This window comes from Hyperoodon ampullatus (genome assembly GCF_949752795.1).
Source record: "Hyperoodon ampullatus genome assembly, chromosome: 2".
Taxonomy (NCBI): domain Eukaryota; kingdom Metazoa; phylum Chordata; class Mammalia; order Artiodactyla; family Ziphiidae; genus Hyperoodon; species Hyperoodon ampullatus.
The window spans coordinates 21351680-21375464 of record NC_136915.1 but is presented as its reverse complement, the minus strand read 5'-3'; the positions used below and the strand labels follow the sequence as shown (position 1 = coordinate 21375464).

At 55.9% G+C, this 23785-nt stretch overlaps 2 protein-coding genes and 1 long non-coding RNA gene across 3 annotated transcripts; 2 read left to right on the top strand and 1 right to left on the bottom strand.

Annotated features, from left to right (window-relative positions):
* Positions 1-216: 216 nt before the first annotated feature.
* Positions 217-8302, top strand: SLC30A2 (solute carrier family 30 member 2). Its single transcript, XM_079696890.1, has 8 exons — positions 217-395; positions 1064-1281; positions 2001-2147; positions 2819-2972; positions 3724-3898; positions 4640-4745; positions 7086-7220; positions 7709-8302. The coding sequence occupies exons 1-8, from the start codon at positions 346-348 to the stop codon at positions 7852-7854; spliced, it is 1131 nt and encodes a 376-aa protein (XP_079553016.1). The 5' UTR covers positions 217-345; the 3' UTR covers positions 7855-8302.
* Positions 8303-11101: 2799 nt separating this feature from the next.
* EXTL1 (exostosin like glycosyltransferase 1) lies at positions 11102-22752 on the bottom strand (the record flags this gene model as incomplete). Its single annotated transcript, XM_079728451.1, has 11 exons — positions 11102-11574; positions 11726-11900; positions 12620-12780; positions 13070-13156; positions 13878-13967; positions 14778-14884; positions 15084-15216; positions 15741-15860; positions 16696-16803; positions 17107-17197; positions 21980-22752. 11 exons carry the CDS (start codon positions 22750-22752, stop codon positions 11392-11394), a joined length of 2028 nt encoding a protein of 675 aa, XP_079584577.1. The 3' UTR covers positions 11102-11391.
* Positions 13683-14562, top strand: LOC307070198. The gene is made up of 2 exons (XR_013811534.1): positions 13683-13793; positions 14302-14562. It is a non-coding gene; the product is annotated as an uncharacterized lncRNA (long non-coding RNA).
* Positions 22753-23785: the final 1033 nt, after the last annotated feature.

Sequence of the window (23785 nt, the reverse complement as noted above, 5' to 3'; positions counted from 1 at the left end):
CAATGCCGGGGCCCTTTGCCGCCAGCTGCCCCCTCCCCCTTCCCTGCGGGCTTTTGCACACGACGCGCCGCTTCACACGGGGTAGCGGGGACCGGGTAAAGACAGCGGGAGCGGGGCGCCACGGCTGGCGTAGTGGGGGCAGCAGCGGTAGCGACAGCGGGACGACCCCTCGGCGGCCTCGGCACGGCCAGGCGGGAGCGAACTCGCGGCAGAGCGGGCGGGCGAGGGGCGCACGCGCCGGGGCGGCGGGAAAGGCGCGCAGGGCCCTCCGGGCAGGTGAGTGAGCGCCGCGGAGCGTCCCGTGCGCAACTTCCAGGGAGCACACGGCAGGGCGCGCGGGGCCGCATGGAGGCCACCGAGAGGAAGCATCTGTTGGACGCCAGGCTTGGAGCCGGGTAAGGCGAGAGGCTGGGGAGGGGCGGGAATTTGAGTGGCATCAGACCCAGCTCCTCATTTGCTATCCTGCCAGTGGTTGGTTTTGACGGCGGCTTGAACTGGGACCACACAGGAGGGGTGGGGTGAGGTGAAGGAAGGAAAGGGGAAATGGAGCCTGGGCACGGGGATCATCCCTCCCCTCTTGTGGCTGAGCACAGATCCTGACCCCTGCGCGTTAGTGGAGAGTGCGTGCCTGGAGCCTTACCCCGGGGCCAGCACTTTGCCCGGGGGCAGCCCCGCCCTAGGAGGCCCGGTGTCCCCAGACCGTGAGAGGGGGAGATCTGCTCTTCTCCCTGAATGTAAGCTCTGCTTCTTCTCCGCGCTCGGCTGGATCGGCCCAGCCCCTTGGCCAGTTCCCAAGGTCTTTGCCTCCTCCAGGCCCTGGGAGGGATGGGGGAGGAGGGAACACACCGAGCCAAGACTCCTGGACTGGTCGTTCCCCAGCACCCCCTGCAAAGAGGGACTTCTGGTCACTCCGCAGAGTCTGTCGAGCTTGGAGTATACTTAAGCTCTTCTTCCAAATGGGCACATGGGGACAACCAGACCCCGCAGAGAGGTAAGACTGGAGTCAGCCCTCTTTGCTCCCATCTCAGAGCTGAGTCTCCCCTCACCCTTCCTCCTTGGACAGGTCTTACAGATCTCTGTGGCAAGATGGGGCTGGCTGGATCCCTCTGTCTTCACCTGGCCTGGACTTGCAGCCCGTTGAGCTGGCTACCAAGAGCAACCATTACTGTCATGCCCAGACGGGTCCTGGTAGTCACTGTGACTCCGAGAAGAAGAGGGCCTGGCGCCAGCTCTGTGTGGCCTGTGCCTTCTGCCTGTTGTTCATGATTGGGGAAGTCATTGGTAAGGACTTTTTTGCTAATAAAATGAAATTGGCACATAGATAGTCTGGATGATCCAAAAGGCTTTTCTCCTGGATGTTCCTGTAGTATTAATACTAATAGCTCCATATTTTATATGCACACTATCTCATGTAATCCTCACAACAACCTTGCACTGTCATATGGGTGCTCTTAGTCTCCTTATTTTACAGATGATGAAACTGAGGCACCATAAAATTTAGTAACTTGCCCAAGATCACACACAACTAGTAGGTCAGGGAAGACCTGAACGCCTAGAAGGAAGGAGCATTTACTGAGTGCCTGCTGTGCTTTCCAGGCCCATTCTGGTTTTTTGTTTTTGCTTTTTTCTTTTGGCCATGCCATGCGGCTTGTGGGATCTTAGTTCCCCGACCAGGGATTGAACCCGTGCCGAGGGCGCAGTGAAAGCGGGGAGTCCTAACCACTGCACCACCAGGGAATTCCCCTACAGGCCCAATTTGAACTCAATTTTCACATTCACCCTCTAAGTAGATTTTGCTAATCCCATTTCACAGATGGTAGAAGTTGAGGCTCAGAGAAAGTAAGTCACTTGCCCATGGTTACACAGCTAATGGTGCAGAGGTCTGGAATCCATTGTCTTTCTCCAGAGCTCATGGCTTTCCTGCTGCACACACACTCTGGGAAGTTGACTCCTTGGGGAACTGATAAGGACCCTCCATCCTATTGGCCCTGCCCCTGCAGGTGGGTACCTGGCACATAGTTTGGCAATCATGACAGACGCAGCCCACCTGCTCACTGACTTTGCCAGCATGCTCATCAGCCTCTTCTCCCTGTGGATGTCTTCCCGGCCAGCCACCAAGACCATGAACTTCGGCTGGCAGCGAGCTGGTAAGGGCCCTGGTTGGGATGGGGATGGAGTTGGGAGAGGGGGTAGGTCAAGATTAGGTTCTTAGGTGGGTGCACTGGGTCCCTGAGTAAGGGCAGGAGGGTGATTTGGGTGGGGGAAAAGGATGTCAACTTTGGCTTCTGTCCTTTGGGAGCTCCCCGTCTGATGGGGGAGCCCTGGTCCCCTGTTCTTCTGGGAATTCCCACCCTGCAGGGAAGGAGAGTCCACCTTGCTAAGAAATGAAGTGGCCAGACTTCAAGAATAAATGACTGTGCATTAACTCTGCACATAACTCCATGGATCAGCTCTAGGGGGAGGGGAAGTTCAGCAAAGCCTTCTGAAGTTCATCTCTGGGCTGCATTGTCATTTTCCTCTTGGTGGCAGATGGACCAGCCTCTGTTCCTCAGAAGTCTTAGTTTGCCAGCTGAGCAATGGGTATATATTTTAATGAGTCAGCTTCAACAGAAAAGGTTGACCCAGATGATTTCTTGAGTTTCTTCTAGCTCAGATGTTCCCAGATGTATGAGTGGTGGGGTAAGGTGCAACCACACCAGCCATAGCTCCAGCAGAGCCCAGTCGGACCCAGGCCCAGACTTTGGGGGGAGGAGGAGGGGGCTCCTTAGCCTTAGGGCCCCATGCTAAGATTGGTATTGGGGACCGGGTTCTTCCTCAGAGATCCTGGGCGCCCTGCTCTCTGTGCTGTCCATCTGGGTCGTGACTGGGGTACTGGTGTACCTGGCGGTGGAACGGCTGATCTCTGGAGACTATGAGATCGAGGAGGGGACCATGCTGATCACTTCGGGCTGTGCTGTGGCCGTGAACATCATGTGAGTGTGGCCTGGGTTCCCTGTGAGTCTTTCCCCCTCCCACTTCTCACACGCATACCTACATGCCTGCTCTCGTTAGAAGGAGGAGGTGCCGCACTCCAGGATAGGTCGCAGGATCAGAATTTCCCTAGTGGTCTGAGCTCTGGCACCTGGAACACCTGGGTCCTGCCTGAGGCCAAGGGCAAGGCCATCGGGAACTGTAAACCTGGGGCAGCATCAAGTTCCCACCCCATACATGTCAGTGAATAACCAGAGAGGCTTCATACCTGTCATGGGGAGGGGTGAGTTTAGTTCTTGCAGGAACAGGTGTCCCTAGGGGCAGAATCCAAGTCCTTTTTCAAGGTGATGTGCCTGAAGTTGGTCTCAGTGAGAGGCAGGGTGTGTAGAGCGCTGGGGTCTCTTGGGTTCTCTCACCTTTGCTCAGTGGCCTTGGGCAAGCCACTTCCTTCTTTGGGCCTCAGCTTCACCATCTGTGACATGGTGAAGGCCCCTCTGTGGGGCTTTCCTGCCCTGAGACTTGGCACTGGGGCATCTTTGTGCCCAGCTTCAGCCTGGCATTGGATGGAGCTGAGCCCCTTCTCCTTCTCCTGTTGGTACTCAGAACCAAGGCCATGTGGGTTGGGCTCCTCACGTGGCCAAAGGGATCATGCAGTCTGGGGAGGCCAGTCCTGATGGGGGCCTCTACCTGGCTGATTTGAAGCCTCTATCTGCTACCTCAATGAGCCCCTTGGCCTTGTCTCCACTTCTGTAGAATGGGGTTGATTCTTCACCAGTCTGGCCACGGACACAGCCATGGCCGTGAGCACAGCCACGACACCAGCCAGCAGCAGGAGAACCCCAGTGTCCGAGCTGCCTTTATCCATGTGGTTGGAGACTTTCTGCAGAGCTTGGGCGTTTTAGTGGCAGCCTTTATTTTATACTTCAAGGTTAGAGCTGGGGACACAGGGAAGTGGGCCGGGTGGGGAAGGGAGGGTAGATAATCTGGAGGCTTCTCTCTGCACAGGACCCTTTCCAGATTCTAGCTCCCTCCCAGCTCTGGGCAAAGGGTAGGAGAGGGGAGGAACATTTATCCAACACCCAGTAAGTGTTAGCACTTCTGATCTTGATAACAACCCTGAAGGGGAGGTGGTGGTGTTTTCTGCAGCTCAGAAAGGCTCAGGGACTTGCACAGCATCACCCAGCTGGTAAGTTGTGAAGCCAGATTCAAACCCAGGACTGTGTGCTGCCTGGGTGTTGCCCATCATATAGAGGTAGTGCGGTGTAGTGGAAAGAACCAAGGGTTGGGTTTGAAGCCTGGTCCACCCCTTGCCAGCCGCATGATGTGGAGTGAGTCCCTTGCTCTAATTGAGCCTCTGTTTCCCCTTCTATAAAATGGGGATGTTGGACCATATGGTGCCTAAGATTCCATTTAGCTCCGTCCGTGTCTCAGCCCCTTGGGCAAGGAGGGGTGGGAAGGTGCAGTGCCTTATCCCAAACCGTGGTCTGTCCTGCCTGTCCTTTTGGACACAGAATAAAAGGTAGAGAACTGGGAGGCACGGTCAGGGTGAGGCTCATGCCCACCCTGCAGAGAGAGCCCCTCTCCCTGACTTAATGCTGGGTGGGAGCAGAGAAGGGAGGCTGAGGTGTTGGGTGGTGAGCCCCAGCTCTGCCTCGCCCTTTTCCTGTAGCCAGAGTACAAGTTTATAGACCCCATCTGCACCTTCCTCTTCTCCATCCTCGTCCTGGTGACAACCTTGACCATCCTGAGAGATGTGATCCTGGTGCTGATGGAAGGTAACCTGGGCTTGGGGCTCCCTTTTTGCTCTTGGCTCTCCAGCTCTAATATAAGTTCAGGTGTGTGTGTGTGCGCGCGTGTGTTGGGTGTAGGGTGCATCCCAGCACATTGGCGGGGGGCCATGGTCTGGAGCCTGGCATAGGTTGGAGAACCTCCTGGGGCCCCGGGCTGATCTTGGCATTGAGCAGGGCCCTCAGGTGTGGTTGTTTCTGGAAATGTCCTCTGGATCCTCCTTTCCTTCCTCTTACCCCCAAGGGTGCCTCCTCCCTGCTGGGATGTGTCCTCCCTGCCTAGTCAGGGGGCTTCCGGATGGTGTCTGTAGCACCTGGCCCTCCAGTCCTTCCTCATGTTTCCTGAGTCTCCACTTGCCTTCCCTTGGGGGGTGAGGTTTATGTTTCTCATTGCACAGTGGGGTCGGGGTGGGGGCACACTGAGGATCAGAAAAAGCCTGTTGGTATTGGACAAGACTGCGGAATCCACTCCAGCTCAGGCCTTCCTTTCTGAGGACCCCACCTCCAGAGGACGTGGCAGGACTTCGAGGGGTGCTCAGTGGTGGCAGATGGTCTGCCCTGAGTTACCACACTTATTCACCCGGCTTGCTTGTGCTCAGGATCTTGGGTCATAGGTCTCTGTGTGGTCAGGGTTAGTCTAGATCCTGATTTGGGGTCAACAGGAGTGCTTGGCTGCAGGTCAGAGCTTTTTCTCCAAGAATTGACTGACCCAGATAAAAGTGATGATAAGGATTCCCCATGCGGGTGCAGGGATCCCCAGGTTCCCTTCTTTAAAAAAATTTTTTTTTTATTTGAAGTATAGTTGATTTACAATGTTGTGCCAGTCTCTGCTGTACAGCAAAGTGACTCAGTTATACACATGTATACATTCTTTTTTTTTTTTTGAGGTACGGGGGCCTCTCACTGTTGTGGCCTCTCCCATTGCGGAGCACAGGCTCCGGACGCGCAGGCTCAGCGGCCATGGCTCACAGGCCCAGCCGCTCCGCAGCATGTGGGATCTTCCCGGCCTGGGGCATGAACCTTTGTCCCCTGCATCAGCAGGCGGACTCTCAACCACTGTGCCGCCAGGGAAGCCCTGTATACATTCTTTTTTAATATTCTTTTCCATTATGGCTTATCCCAGGAGATTAGATATAGTTCCCTGTGCTATACAGTAGGCCCTTGTTTATCCATTCTACATGTGATAGTTTACACCTACCAACCCCAAACTCCCAGTCCATCCCTCTCCCTCCCCGCCACCTTGGCAACCACAAGTCTGATCTCTATGTCTGTGAGTCTGTTTCTGTTTTGTAGATAGGTTCATTTGTGCCATATTTTATTTATTTATTTATTTTAAAGTAGGTTTTTTTTGTTTTGTCCTGTGTTTTAATTAGTTTTTTTTTGGCTGCGTTGGGTCTTTGTTGCTGCCCGCGGGCTTTCTCTAGTTGGGGCGAGCGGGGACTACTTTTCCTTGCGGTGTGTGAGCTTCTCATTGCGGTGGCTTCTCTTGTTGTGGAGCACGGGCTCTAGGCGCGCGGGCTTCAGTAGTTGTGGCACGTGGGCTCAGTCGTTGTGGCTCGTGGGCTCTAGAGTGCAGGCTCAGTAGTTGTGGCGCACGGGCTTAGTTGCTCTGCGGCAACTAAGATCCGCTCCGCGGCAACTAAAATCCACTCCGTGGTAACGGAAGATCCGTTGCTCCTGATCTTCCCAGACCAGGGCTCGAACCCATGTCCTCTGCCTTGGCAGGCGGATTCTCAGCCACTGTGCCACCAGGGAAGCCCTCATTTATTTATTTTTGTTTTTATTTCTGTTGCCTTGGGAGACTGACCTGAGAAAACATTGGTACGATTTATGTCAGAACATGTCTTGCCTATGCTGTCTTCTATTAGTTTTATGGTATCAGTGTCTTATGTTCAAGTCTTTAAGCCATTTTGAGTTTATTTTTGTGCATGGTGTAAGGGTGTGTTCTAACTTCATTGACTTACATGCAGCTGTCCAACTTTCCCAGCACCACTTGCTGAAGACAAAAAAAATTTTTTTAATAGAGCATATACTGTGGGACTAGGCACTGTTCTAGGCACTGAGGAAAGGGTGGTAAACCAAACAATTGTCCTGCTCGCATAGTTTCCACTTCAGAGGGAGAGACAGCAAGAAACTAACAAATAAGATAACTTCTGACAGTGTTAAGTGTGAAGAGGAAAATACAACAGGGTGATATGATGGGGGTCATTTGGGAGGTGGGGGCAGCATCAGGCCAAGGAGGTCTGAGTGAGGGGACATTTGAGGAGCAGGAACAAGCGTGGGTGGGAGGGCGCCCTTTCCTTCAGCCCCTGTCCCTGCCATCCTCAGGGACCCCCAGGGGCATGGACTTCATGGCTGTGCGGGATCTGCTGCTGTCGGTGGAGGGGGTGGAAGCCCTGCACAGCCTGCATATCTGGGCGCTGACTGTGGCCCAGCCTATCCTGTCTGTCCACATCGCCATCGGTGAGTAGTGGGAACACTCGGGGTGGGTGAGAGAGAGGCAGCGGGAGGCCCGGGGCCATCCATGATGGGTCCAGATGACCCCAGATGCTTGCAGTGCCCATGCATTGGACCTGACCCCATGCTGAGTACTTGACATACATTATTTCATTTGGTCATCACAGTCCCATTTATAGATGAAGAAACTGAGGTTGGGGGGTGGGGGGTGGTAAGGTCACTTGCCCAGGCTCTTACAGCTCATCAGTGGCAGAGGAAAGATTCCTAGCCTTAAAGCCAGTGCTTTTCCTGCTCTTTCAGGGTTGTGCCAGGTGTGGGAACCAGAGGGTTGCCTGGTACAGGAGTGAGACTGGGGGTTTCTTGATGTTCATCGTCCCCTATCTTGTTCTGCTGGGGGTAGGATATGAGACTGAGGCTCCTAATCATTCCTAAGGGCCCAAGAGTGAGTAATCGGTTCTCTGGTGCCTCCCCTCATGTGTCCTCTCTGCCCCCAGCTGGGAACGCAGACGCCCAGGCTGTGCTGAAGGCAGCCAGCACCTGCCTGCAGGGGAAGTTCCACTTCCACACCATGACCATCCAGATAGAGGACTACTCTGAGGACATGAAGGACTGTCAGTCATGCCAGGGTCCCTCGGGCTGATTGCCTGGCCAGGCACCAACTGGGGCATGGACAGGCCTGCAGACGGCTGGACTGAGTGTCCCCCCGGCCCAGCCAGGACTCTGCCTACCCCAGGTGGGTTACAAACCAGGTCCCTCTCCTGACTGCTGCTCCATGTTCAGTGTGGAGGAGGCTCGTCCCACTCCAGGAACGGGCTCTTCCCTGTCTCCCCCATCTGACTCCCGCCAGCCCCAGGATGGGAACTCTGCAGGTGTAAAGCTGGTGTGACCCCGCTTTTCCAGCTCCCGGTGGGGCAGGGTTTGGGCCTCATCCTCAGCTAATGCCGCCTTACCACTAGCCTCTGGAAAGGCAGTGGGGCATAGTGAGGGGTGATAGAGGGGAGACTCATTGTCCCCTCACCTACCTGCCTCATTTCCCATTTTCAGTCTGTCTGGTCTTTGCCTTATAAATCTGTAAAGAAGCCCTGGGACAGAGCCCCGTTCCTCTGCCTCTAACAATACGCTACAAGGAGGCCATGGGGGTTGGGGAGTTGTGAGGACTCTGCACACTCATACGGGTCCCCCCTGAGATGGGGACCCAGGGGGCACCTGAGGCTGATCTGTGCCTGAGTCATTTCACTGAGAGCCAAATGTTTCCTTTTCCTGGAGGTAGGGGGCTTCTGACTAGGTAAGGACCTGCTGGTTTCCTCTTTCTTTATCCCCACCCCCCCCGCCTCGCCAACGCCCAGGAAGCTGTGCCAACACAAAGGTGTCCTGGCGGGAGGGGTGGAGGTGGGCAGAGATTTCAGCTTGGGTCCCCCCCAAACAGCCCCACAGGCCCCGGGCCACTCCTCTTGCCCTGATTGTGTCCCGGGGTTGAGGAGCCTGACACTGGGTATGGTTGGGTGAGCTCTGTTGACGGTATGGCCTGGCCTGCTCAAAACTTGGGGATGGAGGACAAAGAGGGTACAACCAGAACAGGAGCCCCTGGCTTCCTGAGGTGTGTGTGAAGATTCCTGAATTAGGAGGTGGCTTGTATTTCCAAGATGAAGCCGGGGGACCTGTCCCCAGTCTCACAGAGGAGGCAGCATGCCCAGTCATCAGGTGGCTCTGATCTAGTGGTCTGTCTCTGCCCTTAGGCAGGTCAGCGCCTCTCTCATCTGCGGACTAAGAATGTTGACACCTGCCTCACAGGGTTGTTGTGAGGACTGGAACCAAAGTCAGCTGAGCATATGGTGGTTGTGGAAGAGTGGGTACTTTTATCATCATTCTGGAAGGATGGCCTGAGGGGCCAGGTGGGCTTCCCAGCCTCCAGGGGCAGCACTGGGTTTGTCTTGACTCTGTCCTGACCCACAGCGGGAGGAGGAGGGGTTGGTCACTCGCCTTCCCCTCTGAGCCTCTCTCTTCCCATCTGTGCAACGACCTGTTTGTGCCTTTCCAGCACTGTCATCCGGGGTTGGCTGTGATCTAGGTTTGAGGGTTCTTCGGCCCCTTCAAATCTGAGGGAAGTTGTGCTGGCTTGGAAGTGTGTGTGTGTGTGTCCGCTGGTGGAGCTCCACTCCACCCCAATCTTAGGAATCAAATTCCTCCCTTCCCCCAGCCATGGCAGGCTGCAGGAACCTGGATCCTGGGCTTTGCTATATTCCAAGTCCTTACACACCTCTCAAGAGACAGTCATTGCTGTCCTCCATTTTTACAGATGAGAAAACTGAGGCTCAGAGGGGTTGAGTCACTTGCCCAAAGTCACACAGCCCTAGGCCTCCCCCTACAGCAGGGGCTAGGGACCTGCTCTGGGCTGCATATTGGTACTGTATGAGCCCTTGGGCCTGGCAGCCCACAGGCAAGGCCATGCCAAGGTAGTTCAGTGTTCTGGGTGCTGCAACTGTGAGTGGGGAGGGAAAAGGTGTCTCTTTCTCCCAGCTGGGCCTGGCACTTGGAGTCCTCCCCACCGTGGGAAGTCTGCCTGGGTTGCAGCTGTGTGCTTCCTCAACAACTGTCCTTGACTCAGGGCCAGACTGTCTCCCCTCCCCTTAAACTCCCAGTTCCCCCTCCATCTCAAGAATATAGCAGCCCCACGCCTCCCCAAAGAGCCTTCTCTGCATCCCACGCTGTGACTGGCTCTGGGGATGACCTGAGTCATCCAGGGGCCAGAGGTCAAACTCGAGGATGGACGTGGGAGGCCTTGGGGACACCATGTTCTGGCCAGAGAGCTAGTCACTAGTCACGGGAGTTTCCAAAGCTGCGAGGCCATCAAAGCAGAAAAACACCGGATACCCTGGACCTGGTTTGGACCCACCATCCCCATTCCTCTAGAGTGGCCCCAGCTCCCAGGCAAGACCTGAGTCCCCCTCCCCCCGCACAGCTGCTGTAGAGGTATTTATAGCCTGAGCAGAGGGGCAAAGACACGCGCTTTATTTCGGAAGTGGTCATTCCAGTTTCAGGTGGGTGAACCCAGGAGAACCCAGCGTCCCCTCCCCTTCTCCACTCTCACCACCTGGGCGCTCGGGACCGCCCTTGCTCCCACACAGCCCACCTAGAAATGGCCCCATCTTAGTCCTAAGTGTGTGGGTCAACCAGTTTTCCGACTTCAAGCTGCGCACCACCAATCTCGACGTCCCCGCTCCCCCTAATCCCACCCGATGGGCGTTTCGAGCTTCCTTCCCTTTCCGGGGGGAGGGAGCGCGGCGCGGTGCTGACCACTAGTGGTCCAGGCTGGTAATGCAAGACGACGGCAGTGCCTGAGCCGAGGAGGCCCGGGCCCAGGCCCAGGCCCAGGCCCGGCAGGGCCACCGGCGTTCCCATACCACCCCCAACTGTGCTCCGCCAGGTAGGGAAAGGAGCCCCGAAACTGGCTCCCCGGCACTTCTCTATTCTTGGGGCGCGAGGATTGCGCCCAGGATTCTGCGAGAAGCTGCTTTCCGGCCGGACTAAAAACCCGGGGGGGAGTGGGGGTGGGAGGTGCAGTTTTGTGTCTTACTCCGCACACCCTGTCCACACCCCCGCCACTGTCGCCACAGAGCCAGGCATATAGTTGATGTCATTTCCGTCTACCTGTTCGTCAAATATTTGTGGCGCACCTGCCAGGCCAGAGAGACGAGGACACGGCACTGCCCTCCCGGGACTCCCGGGACTCCCGGGACTCCCGGGTCAGTCCTGGGGCCTGACGGTGTACCTTAAGAGGCAGCATGAATAGCGTCGGGACTAAGGGACACACCCGGCTGTGAAAGCGCAGAGGATCCGGGGCGGGGGTGGGGGTCAGGCAGGTTCGTGGAGGAGGCGAGGATCTGAAAGAGAAGTAGATGTCAGCTCGGCAGAGAAGTCGAGAAAGGCATTCCAGGCAAGGGGTCTGCGAAGGCAGAGGAAGGGTCCTAGAGCCAGCGACGTGGGAACTGCCACTAGCGGCTAGGCTGGGGGGTAGGGGGCGAGGCGGTGGTTGGCCAATCGGGTACTGCCGTGCTGGCTAAATGGCAGCCTTGATTGGGTCTCCAGATACCGCAAGGGAGGAGGCGGAGCCTCCCCCCTCCCCCGAGGCAGTTGCAGCGACCGGTGGGAGCCGGGCCGGGGTCTCAGCTAGTCCCTCCTAGGGCTTCTCCAGGCTGCGATACTTCTTACGCAGCACGGACACCGGGTCCTTGAAGAGCACTGGGTCCAGACGGAGGCGAGAAGATACCAGGGGCATGTGGCCGAACCCTGCCGCCATCTGGTTGATGCAGTTCTGGGCTGCGGGCTGCGGCTCCTGCCTGAGCCCCGGACCCCCAGGCTCCTAAGGGGGGCGGGGAGAAATGCGTTGGAGGGCTTCTCTGTCCTCGGAACCCCATCCTACCCCCGCCTCGTGCAGCGAAAAGGGTTAGGGTTGGAACGGGAATCCCTTCCCCAGCCGGGGCCCAGTGCAGACCACGCCCCTAGATCCTCACCAGTGGAGGAGGCCTGGCCTCCTGATGCCACATCCCATAGGGCACCTTGATAGGGGGCAACTTGGTGACAGATGCTACTAGGAAGTTCATCAGGACATCCACACAGGTGGGTGCCTCATCTGCCAGGGTCCTCAGAGCCTTGGGCAGGGAGTGGGTGAAGAGGGTGTGGTAATACCTGGGTAAGGAGGGAGGAGTGGGAGAGGCTGCAGCCGAATCCACCCCCACCCCAGGCCCCATTCTTCTCCCTCCTGACCTTACTCTCCCTTTGACCCCAATTCCTAAGCTTCTTGTGAAAGTCCTGCTCCCTTTTCTGCTGAGCCCTGGCTGCCTCAGAGAGCTCCCACCCCAAGTATGCACCACTCTCCACTACTCTGTGCTCTGTGGCTTGTCTGCAGCCAACGGTGAACCCCCTGCCCCCTCCCTCACTGCTCCTTGGGGCCCCCTTCCCTGGGCTCTGAAGTCTGAACTCAGAGCCAGAATGAGGGGAGGATCAGCTAGTTCCAAGGCCATCAGACATGGCAGGCCAAAGACCAGCTTCAGGAAGGCTGTGGATTCACCCACCCCCAAATCCAAACACTGTCCATATCCTCTGCATGGCTCTACTTAAAATACAACTAGCTGCCATTTGTTGACTATCCGTGTGCCAAGGACTTCATGTATTTTTGTTATTTGATGATCATACCAGCCCTGTGAGGTGAATACACTTTACAGACAAGTAAACTGAACCTCAAGAGAGGTGAGGAGACTTGCCCATCACAGCACTGGGAAATGGCCTTGAACCTGGATCTCTGAGCTCTCGGCTGACTGCTGTGTCCACTCCCGCGCCACCCTGCTCCTGGTTCAAAGGAGGGTTCTCTGGCCCTCTGAGCCCAGTGCCGGGGCTGGCATCTGTACCTATGGTAGAAGGCAGCCGAGGTGAGAACCATGGAGAATTCGTTGGTCCTTTTGGCAGTGTAGCCCCAGCCACCCCGGGCTTCATCCCAGAAGTGGCTCCACGTCAGAAAGCCGACCATCCGCTCCGGGAAGCTCTGCCACACCACAAAAGCGAAGTCCACCTGGGGAGATATTTAAGTAAGGTGTGAGGAAGGACTTCCTGCCCAGCCAGGAGCCTCCCGAGACATGGAGGCAAGGCCAGCCTGGCTGAGGGGACTCAGGGGAGAGGAGAAGGGAGCTAGAAAATTTCCAGGGGATGCTTAGGGGAACTTTCCCAACTGGGAGGTAGAAACAGTGCTTTTGCAGCTAGGAGCTGAAAACTCCTAAAGCAGGAGGCTGGACTTCTTGATCTCTGGTCATCCCAGCTCCCGGGGTCTGAGGGCTGCCAGGGCTCCTCTTGGGAGTCCTCACCTCACTTGTGGAAAGACTGCTATGGGCATCCAGGCTGAGGATGGCATCGGTGCTGATGGCACTGTACGGGAAGAAGCGGTCACTGACCTGCAGGGGGAGGGAGTGGAGGGCAACTCAGCCGTAGGACCCCTCCCCAGGCTCCCATGATGAGTGTCTGCACATCTGCTAAGCAGGAGCCCCTGCAGACATGGTGTAGAAGGAAGAGCAGTGAAAACAGCAAGTCTGCCTGGAACTCGGACCTGAGGACCTCATTTTCCCTCTCTGGAGTTCAATTTGCCCTTTGGTAAAATGGGGCCATTGGTGTCTAGGGCCCTTCCAGTTTTGACATTTCAGGATTCCTCTATTGTCACACTAGATGTTCACCTCGACCCTGGAAGGGTTGTCAAACATCCTTCGTTTGAAAGAAACAGGTCCGGAGAGATGAAGGGACTTTCCCAGAACGGCACAGGCAAGCAGGTGTGCCACACCAACCCAGGTTCTTGGAAGCCACCCCTTCACCCCCACCCAAAATGCTGCCACCTGCCCAGGCTTCCCCTCTATCCCTTACCCGGGACAGCGATGTACTCTCTCTGCCTTCCTTCATCACACAAAACCCCAGTTCTCCGGAAGCACAGTTCACAAGGGCCAGGGATGGAAGAGAATCATTTCTATTAGGCCTGCAGCTGAAACCCATGGTCTGATTTCTCCAGGCCCAACTTGAAGTCCAGCTTTGGCTCAGGCCCAAGTAAGTCACACTGTGTATGTCCTCCCCAGATCTCAGGTTTCCGGGGGTGAGCCCACCCTTCGACATCCCTCCCCCATCTCTCACCTTCCTGTGCCCATCAATGACTGTCAAGGGCACTGCTGTCTTGGGCCACCTGGTTGGGGGTGGCTTCTCACTGCTCCAGAGAACCAAGATCTGGAAGGAAAGGGGGATGTTCCTGAAGTCTGGGTCAGAAGGCCAGGGTGTGTGTGGGGTGTCCCAGGAGTAATCTTTCTCAGGGTGGAAGAAGTTTGGAAGAGCAGCTGTATATGTGAGTTTGGGAGGAGTTCAGTTAGAGCCAAGGTCCTTTCATGACTGCCCTGTTTTTGCCTCTGAGCTTCCGGAAGGCATGAATTCCAGTGACACGAAGCTAGCTACCTGTAGCATTAGAACTCAAGTCGCACCTAGCCTGGGCCCTGACCCCATGCCCCATCCCCATCTTCTCTCAAAGGTTTTCATTCTCTTCCTCCTGCTCCTTTATCATTCCCAGCCCAGTTCAAATGTCCCATCTTTGAAGCTGATCCGTCTGCACCCTGGCTGAGCTAACTGCTTGTCTCCTTTCCAAGTACTCTCAAGAGCCTATCTGGCTTCTCTGGAAATGATATTTGACAACCTGTGTGCTGGGAAGTGCTAACTGAATATGAATCTGGGGCAGAATCCTTTCCTACTTTTTCTCTGCATCCTCAGCATCAAGCCCAGGGTGCTCAGAAAAGGCTGGATGAATAAACGAATGCATGTATGTTTTTCAGGTGGCTTTGTCAGTTTCCATGAGGGAAGGGGGGACAGAGGTGGGGGAAAGGAACTAGAAACTTGGGACTGAAAGAGGAAGGCAGCAATGGTACTTGAAAATCCTTCCCGTGCCTCCCCCCAGAATGTGTAATCCTTGGCGTCCAGATGTCTTCAAGGGCTCTGCCCTGTTTTGCCCCCATCCTGGATCCTGGCACCCCAGCTGGCAAGGGGGCAGACCTGGGCACAGTGCTGGGAGCCTGCCACAGCCTGGATGAGCTTCAGGGGGGGCTGGCCTGGAGCCCCCCCCCAAATCAGGGCGCTGAACCTGCCCAGAGGACGAGAGCCTGGAGGAATGAGACACAGGCTATTAGGGCGGGAGGGGACAGAACCCCCCGAGAATGACCTGAGTTGGGGACTTGGGGAGCCAGAAAAGATGTGGGAGATTTGGGGAGGGGCTTGGTGGGGCTCTATGGTTGAGGCTGAGGCAGAGACTTGGGGAGAGTTGATGAGGGGACTTCAAGTTGCCCCATCCCTAGGGCATACCCTGTTGTAGGTGGTAGAAGGGGAAGTCCGAGGGGCTTGGGGAGAAAGTGGGCAGGGCCAGGATTGCCCCTGGGGGGCTGTTCCACAGTAGCGAGGGGTGAGCAGAGGCTCCAAAGATCCGGTCCTGAATAATCTGTGAAATGAGAGAAAGCTGTGCAGAGGGAGCGGCCAGTGTGGCCATGGGCGGGGTCTGAGGAAGTGAGGACCTGGTGCAGCCCCACACCTCCCGCTTCAGGAATCTGGGGAAGGCAGCATCTGCAACACCAGATCGCTGGGGACAGAAAGGTTCAGAAGTCCAGGGTAGGGGGTCACTCAGTGATGCTGTCTTCACTCATGGCAGCTACCACTAACAGGTCATGACATTTTTTCCGGACCCAGAATCCCTCCAAGCATACGCCCCAGGCAACCAATGCCCATCAGCTGGAGTTGGCACATGCTTTGAAATCTGTCTGCTACAGGTGGGGAAACTGAGGCCAAGACTGGAGAAGGAACTCATTCAAGAGCTCCGAGCCAAGTCTCTGATTCATCCCGGAAGCATCTTCAAGGGGGAAGCCCAAACACCAGGGCAGAGGAGGTGTCCGAAGAGAGGGGCATGGAGAGGGGCAGGGATGACACAGAGCCAAACACCAGAGCCCCCGTCAGGTGAATTCCCCTCACCTCCAGAGCGGTATGGATGACCTTCTCCACTGAGGAGAAGTAGGCATCCCAGAGAAACTGGGTCTGCTGACGCAGGGCAAGGACCCGTGTGAGGGGCATCTCCTGGAGGGCAGTCAGGACCTGGGGCACAGAGGGAGCAAAGGAGAAGGCATGGGGCCCTGGCAGGCCCTGACTCACCCTAGGGTGGGGACAACCTAGGTTGGAGGTCTGGGAAGCAGAAGCCCGCTCCCCACATTTCTCCAGGTGGGTTGGCAGCTGCCAGCCTTGGCAAAATCCTAGGTAACTTAGCAATCAAGAGTTCAAGGGTCACACAGAGCTGAGTTTAAATGCCACTTAGGAACCGTGTGACTGTGGATGAGCTACTTAATCTGTCTGAGTCTGTTTCCTCATCCGTAAAGTGGGAACAATAATGGTACTTGCCTCGTAGGGTGATTGTGAGGATTAAATTAGATGATACATATTAAGGGCTTAGCACATTGTAGAGGCTCAGTGAATGGAGGCTATTCCTGTTAACTTCTTACACCATTCTCACCTCTCAGGGGGTTCAAGGCTCATGCATATGTTTTTCAGAGCTGGGCAAAATGAGTTTCATCAGATGGAAGAGTCACTCTGCATTTTGCTTCCCCACCCCAAGCTCCATGTAGGCACTCAGATTTTGGATTTTTTGTAGCTTTCCTTTAAACTAGGTATTTAATCAGTCATGGACCAGTGGGGTTGAACCCATGGAGATCATCTGGTCTAACTTATCCCATTGTACAGATGGGGAAACTGAGGCTGAAAGAGGCTGAGTTCTTGCTCTCAGAACCCCAGAGGCTTGGGGCTGGGTGCAAAATCATCACTATACACAGATGGGGGATAAGAATGAGGACCGAGACCAGCCTGGGGGCCGGGATCCCGGGGTCCTCCCATGTCCCGGGTCTAGTCCCCCCACCCCATTGGTAGGGCCCTGAGCTACCTGAAGTGGGAGCCTCTCGTCAGCTACAATGGCCGCCTTGGTCCAGTCGATGACCTCAGAGAAGGGCAGCTCCCAGCGAGGGCTGAGAAGCACAGGGATGCAGCCAGCCTGGGGGGTAGGGAGGTCACTGGGGAGCCCAGTCCCACCCTGCACACACTCACCCCTCCTCCCTTTTCCAAGTCAGCAACTGCTGCATTGGGGGCAAGGGGTACAGAGGAGAGAAAAGTGGGGTTTTTTGGGGGGGGGCTGTTCTGCAGAGGGTGCAGTGAATATGGCTGTAGGCACATCTGAGTCCCAGAGTAAAGGAGTGGGCAGCTCACCGGCCCTTCCCATTGGCCTGGGCCCAGACTGCCCTTCCAGCTCAGGAGTGTAGGGGGACAGGGATGGGGGATGCCCAAGTTGGGGTTGTACCTGCAGGGCTTGAAGGAAGTGCAAGACATCAGGACTGCGGCCAGGGATGAGGCAGAAGGTGGCATTGGGTAGCGTCGCCCCAGGGTGGGTCCTAAGGAGCACAGGAGGGGGCCCTGCACCCAGGAGACCTGAGCCAGCTGCCCGTCACCCCCCTGACTCCCCTGACAGCCCCCCAGCCCTCCACACTAACAATCCCAAATTCACAAGGTACCAACCCACCACCATGTTCTCCTACGTTGACAGACGCTCTTGCACGCGCCCAGCCATACACTGCCCCTCGCCCACAGCTGGGGTAGCAGCTCTAGCTGTGCCGCTGCCCTTGGTGGTATTAGACACCTCCCTTCTCTTCTTAGGACCTTGGTTCCCTCGTTTGCAAAATGGGAGGTGGTGGGAGCTGACGTTTCCAAGGCTGGTCTGACTTGGCAAGCACGCGTTTGCCCTCCCACCTCTTGGCCTCATGCAGACTTCTGGGCCGCCCGCACCTGAGTGGCCTCCACGCCCTGCCCTCTCCCCATCCTCAGAGCCCAGGCCCATGAAAGGCTCTTCTGTCAGGAGGTGGGCTGGGCCCGCAGCCTGGAGCCACACAGGAAGCCGCTGCCCAGAGGCCCCTTGCCAGAGGACAGGCCTCCTCTGTTCCTCCCACCTCCCCCCAGCAGCCCCAGGGCCACACTCAGGCTGTGTGTGCCTGTTGGGGGGAGGGGGAGGAGTCACAGCCTCCTCAGAGCCACCACCCTGGAGCTGCCCAGACAGGGAAGGAGTGCCCATGACCTGGCTATGGGGTGTGTGTGTGTGTGTGTGCAGGACTCCAGGGCTCACAGGCCTGCTCAGAGTGGGACTGTTGAATAGGGCCTAGAGGGTCCCAGGACCCTCCTCAGCTACAGCCTATCTGGTCCTGAGTCTGAACCTTCAAGAAGCAATCCTAGGAGTACTTAGCCTCTGGACCAACCCTCATTGAACAGATGGGGAGATTGAGCCTCAGAGAGACCCGAGGACGGGCTCAGGGTCCCAGAAAGGGCTGAGGCAGAGCTGGACCTAGAACCAAGGTGTGCTAACTCCTGGCCCCAGGTTATCTGAACCGCCCCAGACCTGCTGCCCAGGGGTCTCCCAGAGGACCCTGCCTTCTTTGCCCGATGCTCAGGTGTCCCACCTGGCTTCTTCTGGAAGAAGCTACAAGTTAAAAACAGGACACCCTCCACCTCATTGAGAGCCACAGCACCAGCCAGCCACAGCCCTCTCCTCCTCCCCCAGTAAAGCCCTAAGGGACTGAAAACCCTTAAGTTTAAGGCTTCAGAGAACCCAGAGCCAGAAAGCCTGCTGAATAAACTGTATCAGTCGGTCCTCGCTAACGACTACTGTTCCCTCTGTGTCTTTGTACCTCCTTCTCTCTCAGCCTGGAGCACCCCTTCCTGCCTTGCAGCCTGAAGAATTCCTCCTACTTGGTCTTAATGTATAAAGTTCAAATATCACCTCCTCTGGGAAGCTTTCCTTGGTCTCTCCAGAGATGGCTCCCTCCTCTCTGCTCCCACAGCCCTACGTGCACTGCAGTAGTAACGAGCCAAGCTAACGTTTACTGAGCATGTCCTTTGTTCTAGGTGCTTTACGTGCATTGACTCACTTCATTCTCACAGCCACCCTAAGAGATGGGAGGTATGTGCTGTTAATATTCCATTTTACAGATGAGGAAACTGAGGCCTAAAGAGGTCACACAGCTCTGAAGTAGAGGAGCCGGGCAGGCAGCTTGCCCACCCTCTCTCTGCTTAACAATGTGTGTCACACCAGTGACTTGTCTGTCTCTCTAATAAGACTAAGCTACTTGAGGGCTGAGGCTGTGCCTCCCTCATCCAGTGTCCCCAGGGTCTAGCAGGGCACCTGGCAGAGTATGGGCACTCAGTGGGGGCTAAATGAATGAATGCTCAGTGTGCAACAGAGGAGAGACCCAGGACCAAATGGACTAGATGTCTGAAAGGTCAGTTTCGGCACAAATTCTAGTAATGGAGCTGGCTGAGAATAGCCAGTGGGTGGCCTTGGGAGGTGGTGAGTTCCCCATCAGAGGCTAGACGAGCACCTCCGTGTGTGTGTGTGTGTGTGTGTGTGTGTGTGCTGTGACCCTGTAAAGTGCTTGGCATGGACTTGGGGCCTCAGTATCCAAGGCTGCTGTCAAGGTGACTCCACCCATGGCCACAGGCAGGGCTGCATTGCGACTTCCAGTGCCCTGCGTACTTTGGCCTTTGCAGTCCTTCAGCCATAAAAATATTATAAAAATTATATTCGATAACTGTGTTGGTATAAAAATGAACATACTAATATTATATATGAAAGCATTTTCTTCTATTTAGAAGTTCACTTTTTTCTTCTGATTTTCAAAGAAATGAGAACATTTTCATGGGCCCCTAAAGTATCATGGGCTCTAGGCACTGCACCTCGTGTGCCCAGTGGCGACAGGCCAGGGGACCTTAAAACATGCATTAAATTTATGTAAAAAAACCCAAAAAGCAGGGGAGAGCATATACACATGTTTATATACACCCAGAGCACTTCAGAAAAGACACAAGAGAAACTAGAAAGGCTATTTGGCTCCAGGAGGGAAAACTGGGTGGCTGGAGACAGCGGTGGGAGGGAGTTTTTACTGTATACCCTTTTGTGCCTTTGGAATTTTGTACCATGTGAATGAATTCCCTATTCATAAAAATAAATAAATAACAATTTAAACGGGTGGAGGCTTATTCTAAAGCAATATGAGACTGTTCAGCAAAGGTGGAAAAATACGGGCTTTGGAGCCAGAAGCGTGGTTTAATCCCAGCTCTGCTGCTTCTGAGCGCCTGATCGGAGCAGTGAGGGAGGCTGTGGTGAACCGCGGAGCTTGTCACCAAGGCCCTTGGCTGGCTGCCTCCACGTCTCTGAGCCTCAGTTTCCTGTTCCCTGAAATGGGGATCATAACACCTCCCTTGAAGGGTGCTCGAGAGGATTAGCCATGAATTATGTAAAGCGGCGGAGCAGGCTCTCCCCAGATGTCTACTTTCTCCCCTCCCCCCTTCCCCCAGCGGAGTGAATGTGGGACGGTGGCAGGGACCTGAATCGCCTCTTTCTCTGGCCAGCACTTGTTTATTCAGGCCACCTTCCGGGCGCTGGCCTGTGGCTGTGGGCCTCCCTCTCTCTCTGTCCCTATACTTGACTGGCTGCTCAGGCAGCTGCCTGGCACGTCAGGGAAATTGAGGCTCCAGCTACTCCAGAGATTACAAGTCCTGTTGCCTGCAGGTGGGTTGAGGCCAAAGACAGAAACGCTTGAAATTCAGAGGACAGTTAGAGGCTGTCAGGCATCACACCTTGGAAATACACTTATCAAAAACGCTACTCAGAGGGTGGCCCATGCCTATTAGAAAACGTTGGCCAGTTCTGGCCAGTTTGGATTCAATCAGTAAACATTTAGTGAGCACCTACCTATTGTGTGCACTCCCCAAGTTTCAGTTTCTCAAAGAACTTCAGGCTAAAATAACTTTCATATTCACCAGTAACCGACTGCATTTAGCTGTAACTAGAGTCAGCTGAAAGAAGAACGTCCTGTAACCAAGAATGGCTAAGTGCCTAATCAGAAGTAAGGCCAGGCAAGGTGAGCAGAGAACCTTGTCACCAAAGGTGAGCTCTGTCTGAGTTTGGAGTTTGAGGTACCTGATGGGATCCGCAGCTTTTCGGGTGATTGCCGAGGATGCCTGCTAGGGATGGGTCCTATCAGAAGGGTCATGGGGACTGAAGGGCCGTTCTGCTCTTACCCCTAACTGCGGGGCTCCCTGGAGGCCATGTGCCTTCAGGAGGTAGAGAGATTCCATTCCCACAAGAGCCCTGTGGCTGAGAAAAGCCCCAGAAGCCCCAAGCAGAGGCAAAAATGGAGCTTGGCCACCTGAAGAATTCCTGGGAGGGAAGTGGAGCTCAGAATAAGCCATGTTGTTCTAGCAAAGAATAGGGAGATACTTGAGACGGGGGACAAGGGAAGGATTCTAGAGTGACAGGTTCCACCTCCAGTCTGCCCAGCCAGACTTTGGATACTGCTGGCCTCCTGGGGGTTGCAGAGGGGTTAGGGTGCTTAGGCGTTAACTGCTTTACCACCTGAGGTGTGTCACCACAACTAGCCCAGGTAGAGACAAGTTTCTAAGTGAGCTCTCCCTGTCCCCAAGGGTCCCCATGCCTCTTGTATATATTCAGGCACTCTCACTGGTAGGAATTCTTCTGTAGGTCTGACTTAATTCGTATTTGCTATAACCAAAGCCTGTTACCTTGAGAGGTTAATCCCGGAAACTAGACATAGGAGCAGCTTCCACCTGTGACCATGGCTCTGAGGTATTTGACAGGATTGATCATAAACTCTTGCTTAAAACACAGAATTCTAAGGCTGAAGGCTTTGGAGCCAGGCAATCCTGGATTAAAACACTGGCTGTGTTCTTTCTGGCTGGGTGGCCTCAGACAAGTTACTCAACCTGAGCTTTTGTGTCTGGTACACCAACACTTCAAAGATAAAGATTAGTATTATTTTATTATAATCGTTTATAAAAAGTGCTTAGCACATAGTAAGCACTATAGAGTTGTATGTTAAATAAAATATTAGGGAAGGAAGGATTGGAATAAAAGAAGAAGAATAGGAGTGAGTCATGTTTTATGCTTTTAAAGATCCCCAAGGAAGAATTCCAAAACCTTCCTTGGACACCTCTTGCAGCAAATCACCATCTCGGTGGTAGTGTTCTCTGTGGTCTAGCCTGATTCCCTCCTGCTGCAGCTGAGGCCTACGTTTGCCCATCTCAATCCTGCCCTCTACCCTGGCCCCTGGGCTCACTCCCATCACATACCCTTCCCATCCAGCCCCCAAGGGGAAAGCTCCACTTACTGCTTGGGTCCACGGTCCTGCTCACAGTGCCCATCCCAGGGGCAGGCAGAGAAGTCGGTGCCTGCCACATGCCACCTGCCCCTGTCCTCTGCCAGGGCTAGCAGGGCCACCCCGGGTCGAGGACTGTGTTGCTGCAGCTGGCCAGGTGCCCCACCTCGCAACGGGTGGGCTTCAGGGAGAAGCGGGAGGGCCACGTCAAAGCCGGGCCGGAAGGTGTCCACTGTGGGACTGGCCTCGGCCACCATCGCCTGTCCCAGCTGGAAGGTCCGGGAGCAAGGGGCTGGATGGAGACTGAGGACCAGATGGTTCCTGCCCCCATCCCACTGTGGGGGCACCGGGTCACACTCTCCAGTGGGGCTGTCCGGGCTGAGGAGAAGGAGGAGGCAGGCCTCGGCAGCGCTGAGCGTGTGGTAGCGGGAGCCCTCGATGGAAGCCAGGATCCTGCGGTGAGTCTCAGAGACGGGTCCAGCCGCTGGGTACACGAATACCTTGAGACCACCACCTCTGCATTTCGAGGTGTCAAAGCAAGCTCCCCAGTTGCAGCTGTCACCACGGAGGGCTTGAGGAGGTTGAGGGCCATCTTCCAGGAGCTCCCCAGGCTTGGCGAAACTCTGCAGGAGCTCTGCGTCCAGCCAGCGGGGCCAGCCTTGGGGGGTTCCTGCCCGGGGTCTGGTGGGCACTGCCAGGCGGAGAAGGGGGAAGAGTCCCAGCAGGACGAGGAGCCAGGAGGCCAACAGTGCCAGCCAGAGGGACTTCCGTCTCCATGACTGCATGTGGCCACCCACAGCCAGGACTGCAGGAAGCAGGAGAAGCAGGGGCCTGAGTGTAGGCCTCTGGGACTGGGATCCACCTTCTAGGTCAGCACCCTCATCATACAGATGGGAAGACTGAGGCCCATCGAGGGCAGGCTGCCTGCGTAAGATCAAACAGCAAGTCACAGGCCAGGCACCAGGAGGCCAGGTAGGACCCAGCTCTCTGGCCCTGCCTTCCTGCGGTCAGGACTCTGCTTCCTCGGCCTTTGGACAACCAAGCCAGCCTTTGCCCTCCCAGCAGGGCCCCCTTCCCCTGGCGCTGCTCAGGCTGATGCAACCCCTGTCCAGACTGCAAGGCAGTGTCCTTCTGCCCTCCTGGCTGCACCCCCTGACCTTGGCCTCAACGGAGAGGAGGGCCGTCTGCCAGGCCATGGGGGGCCCATGAGGGTTCCCACAGGAGGCGGCTTGGCCGGGGTGCAGGGCTGGGTGGAAGCAGGGCTGGTCTCCCCAATCCTCCCCCTGCCTGAGCAGCCCCTGAGCAGCCTGGCCACACCTGTGCCCACTGGCAGGCACTCCTGGGCTGTGGGCCCTGCAGCTGGTGCTTAAATTAGACCCTGCATCCCATGTGGGCTCTCAGAGTCAGCTGAGGTCAAGGCCTGAGTGCAGCCAGTGGCCCCTACCTGGGGGGCTGGGAGGGCTCTGGGTCCTGGTCCTCTCCCACCCTCCCACTGTCCTGGCTCAGGCGGCTCGGCCCCTCCTCCCTCCAACGCTAGTAGCTGGTCCTGCACCCTCTGGCTTGGAGCTATCAGGGTGCAGAGGCCAGGGACCCCGTGCCAAGCCCCTGCCCCATGGTCCCCAAGCCCCGCTGGTATCTTGCGTCCCCTCTCAGGGCAGCATCTGGCCAGTCTAGATCTCTTTCCTAGCGGCAGCCTGGCTCCTCCCCTGCCAGCCCTGATTCGCTCCTGGCTGGGAGGCAAGGTCTCCACTTAACCCCTTCCAAACCCGGATTGCTATTCATAATAACCCCCAGGGCCCACACCTCACAGTTGGCCTT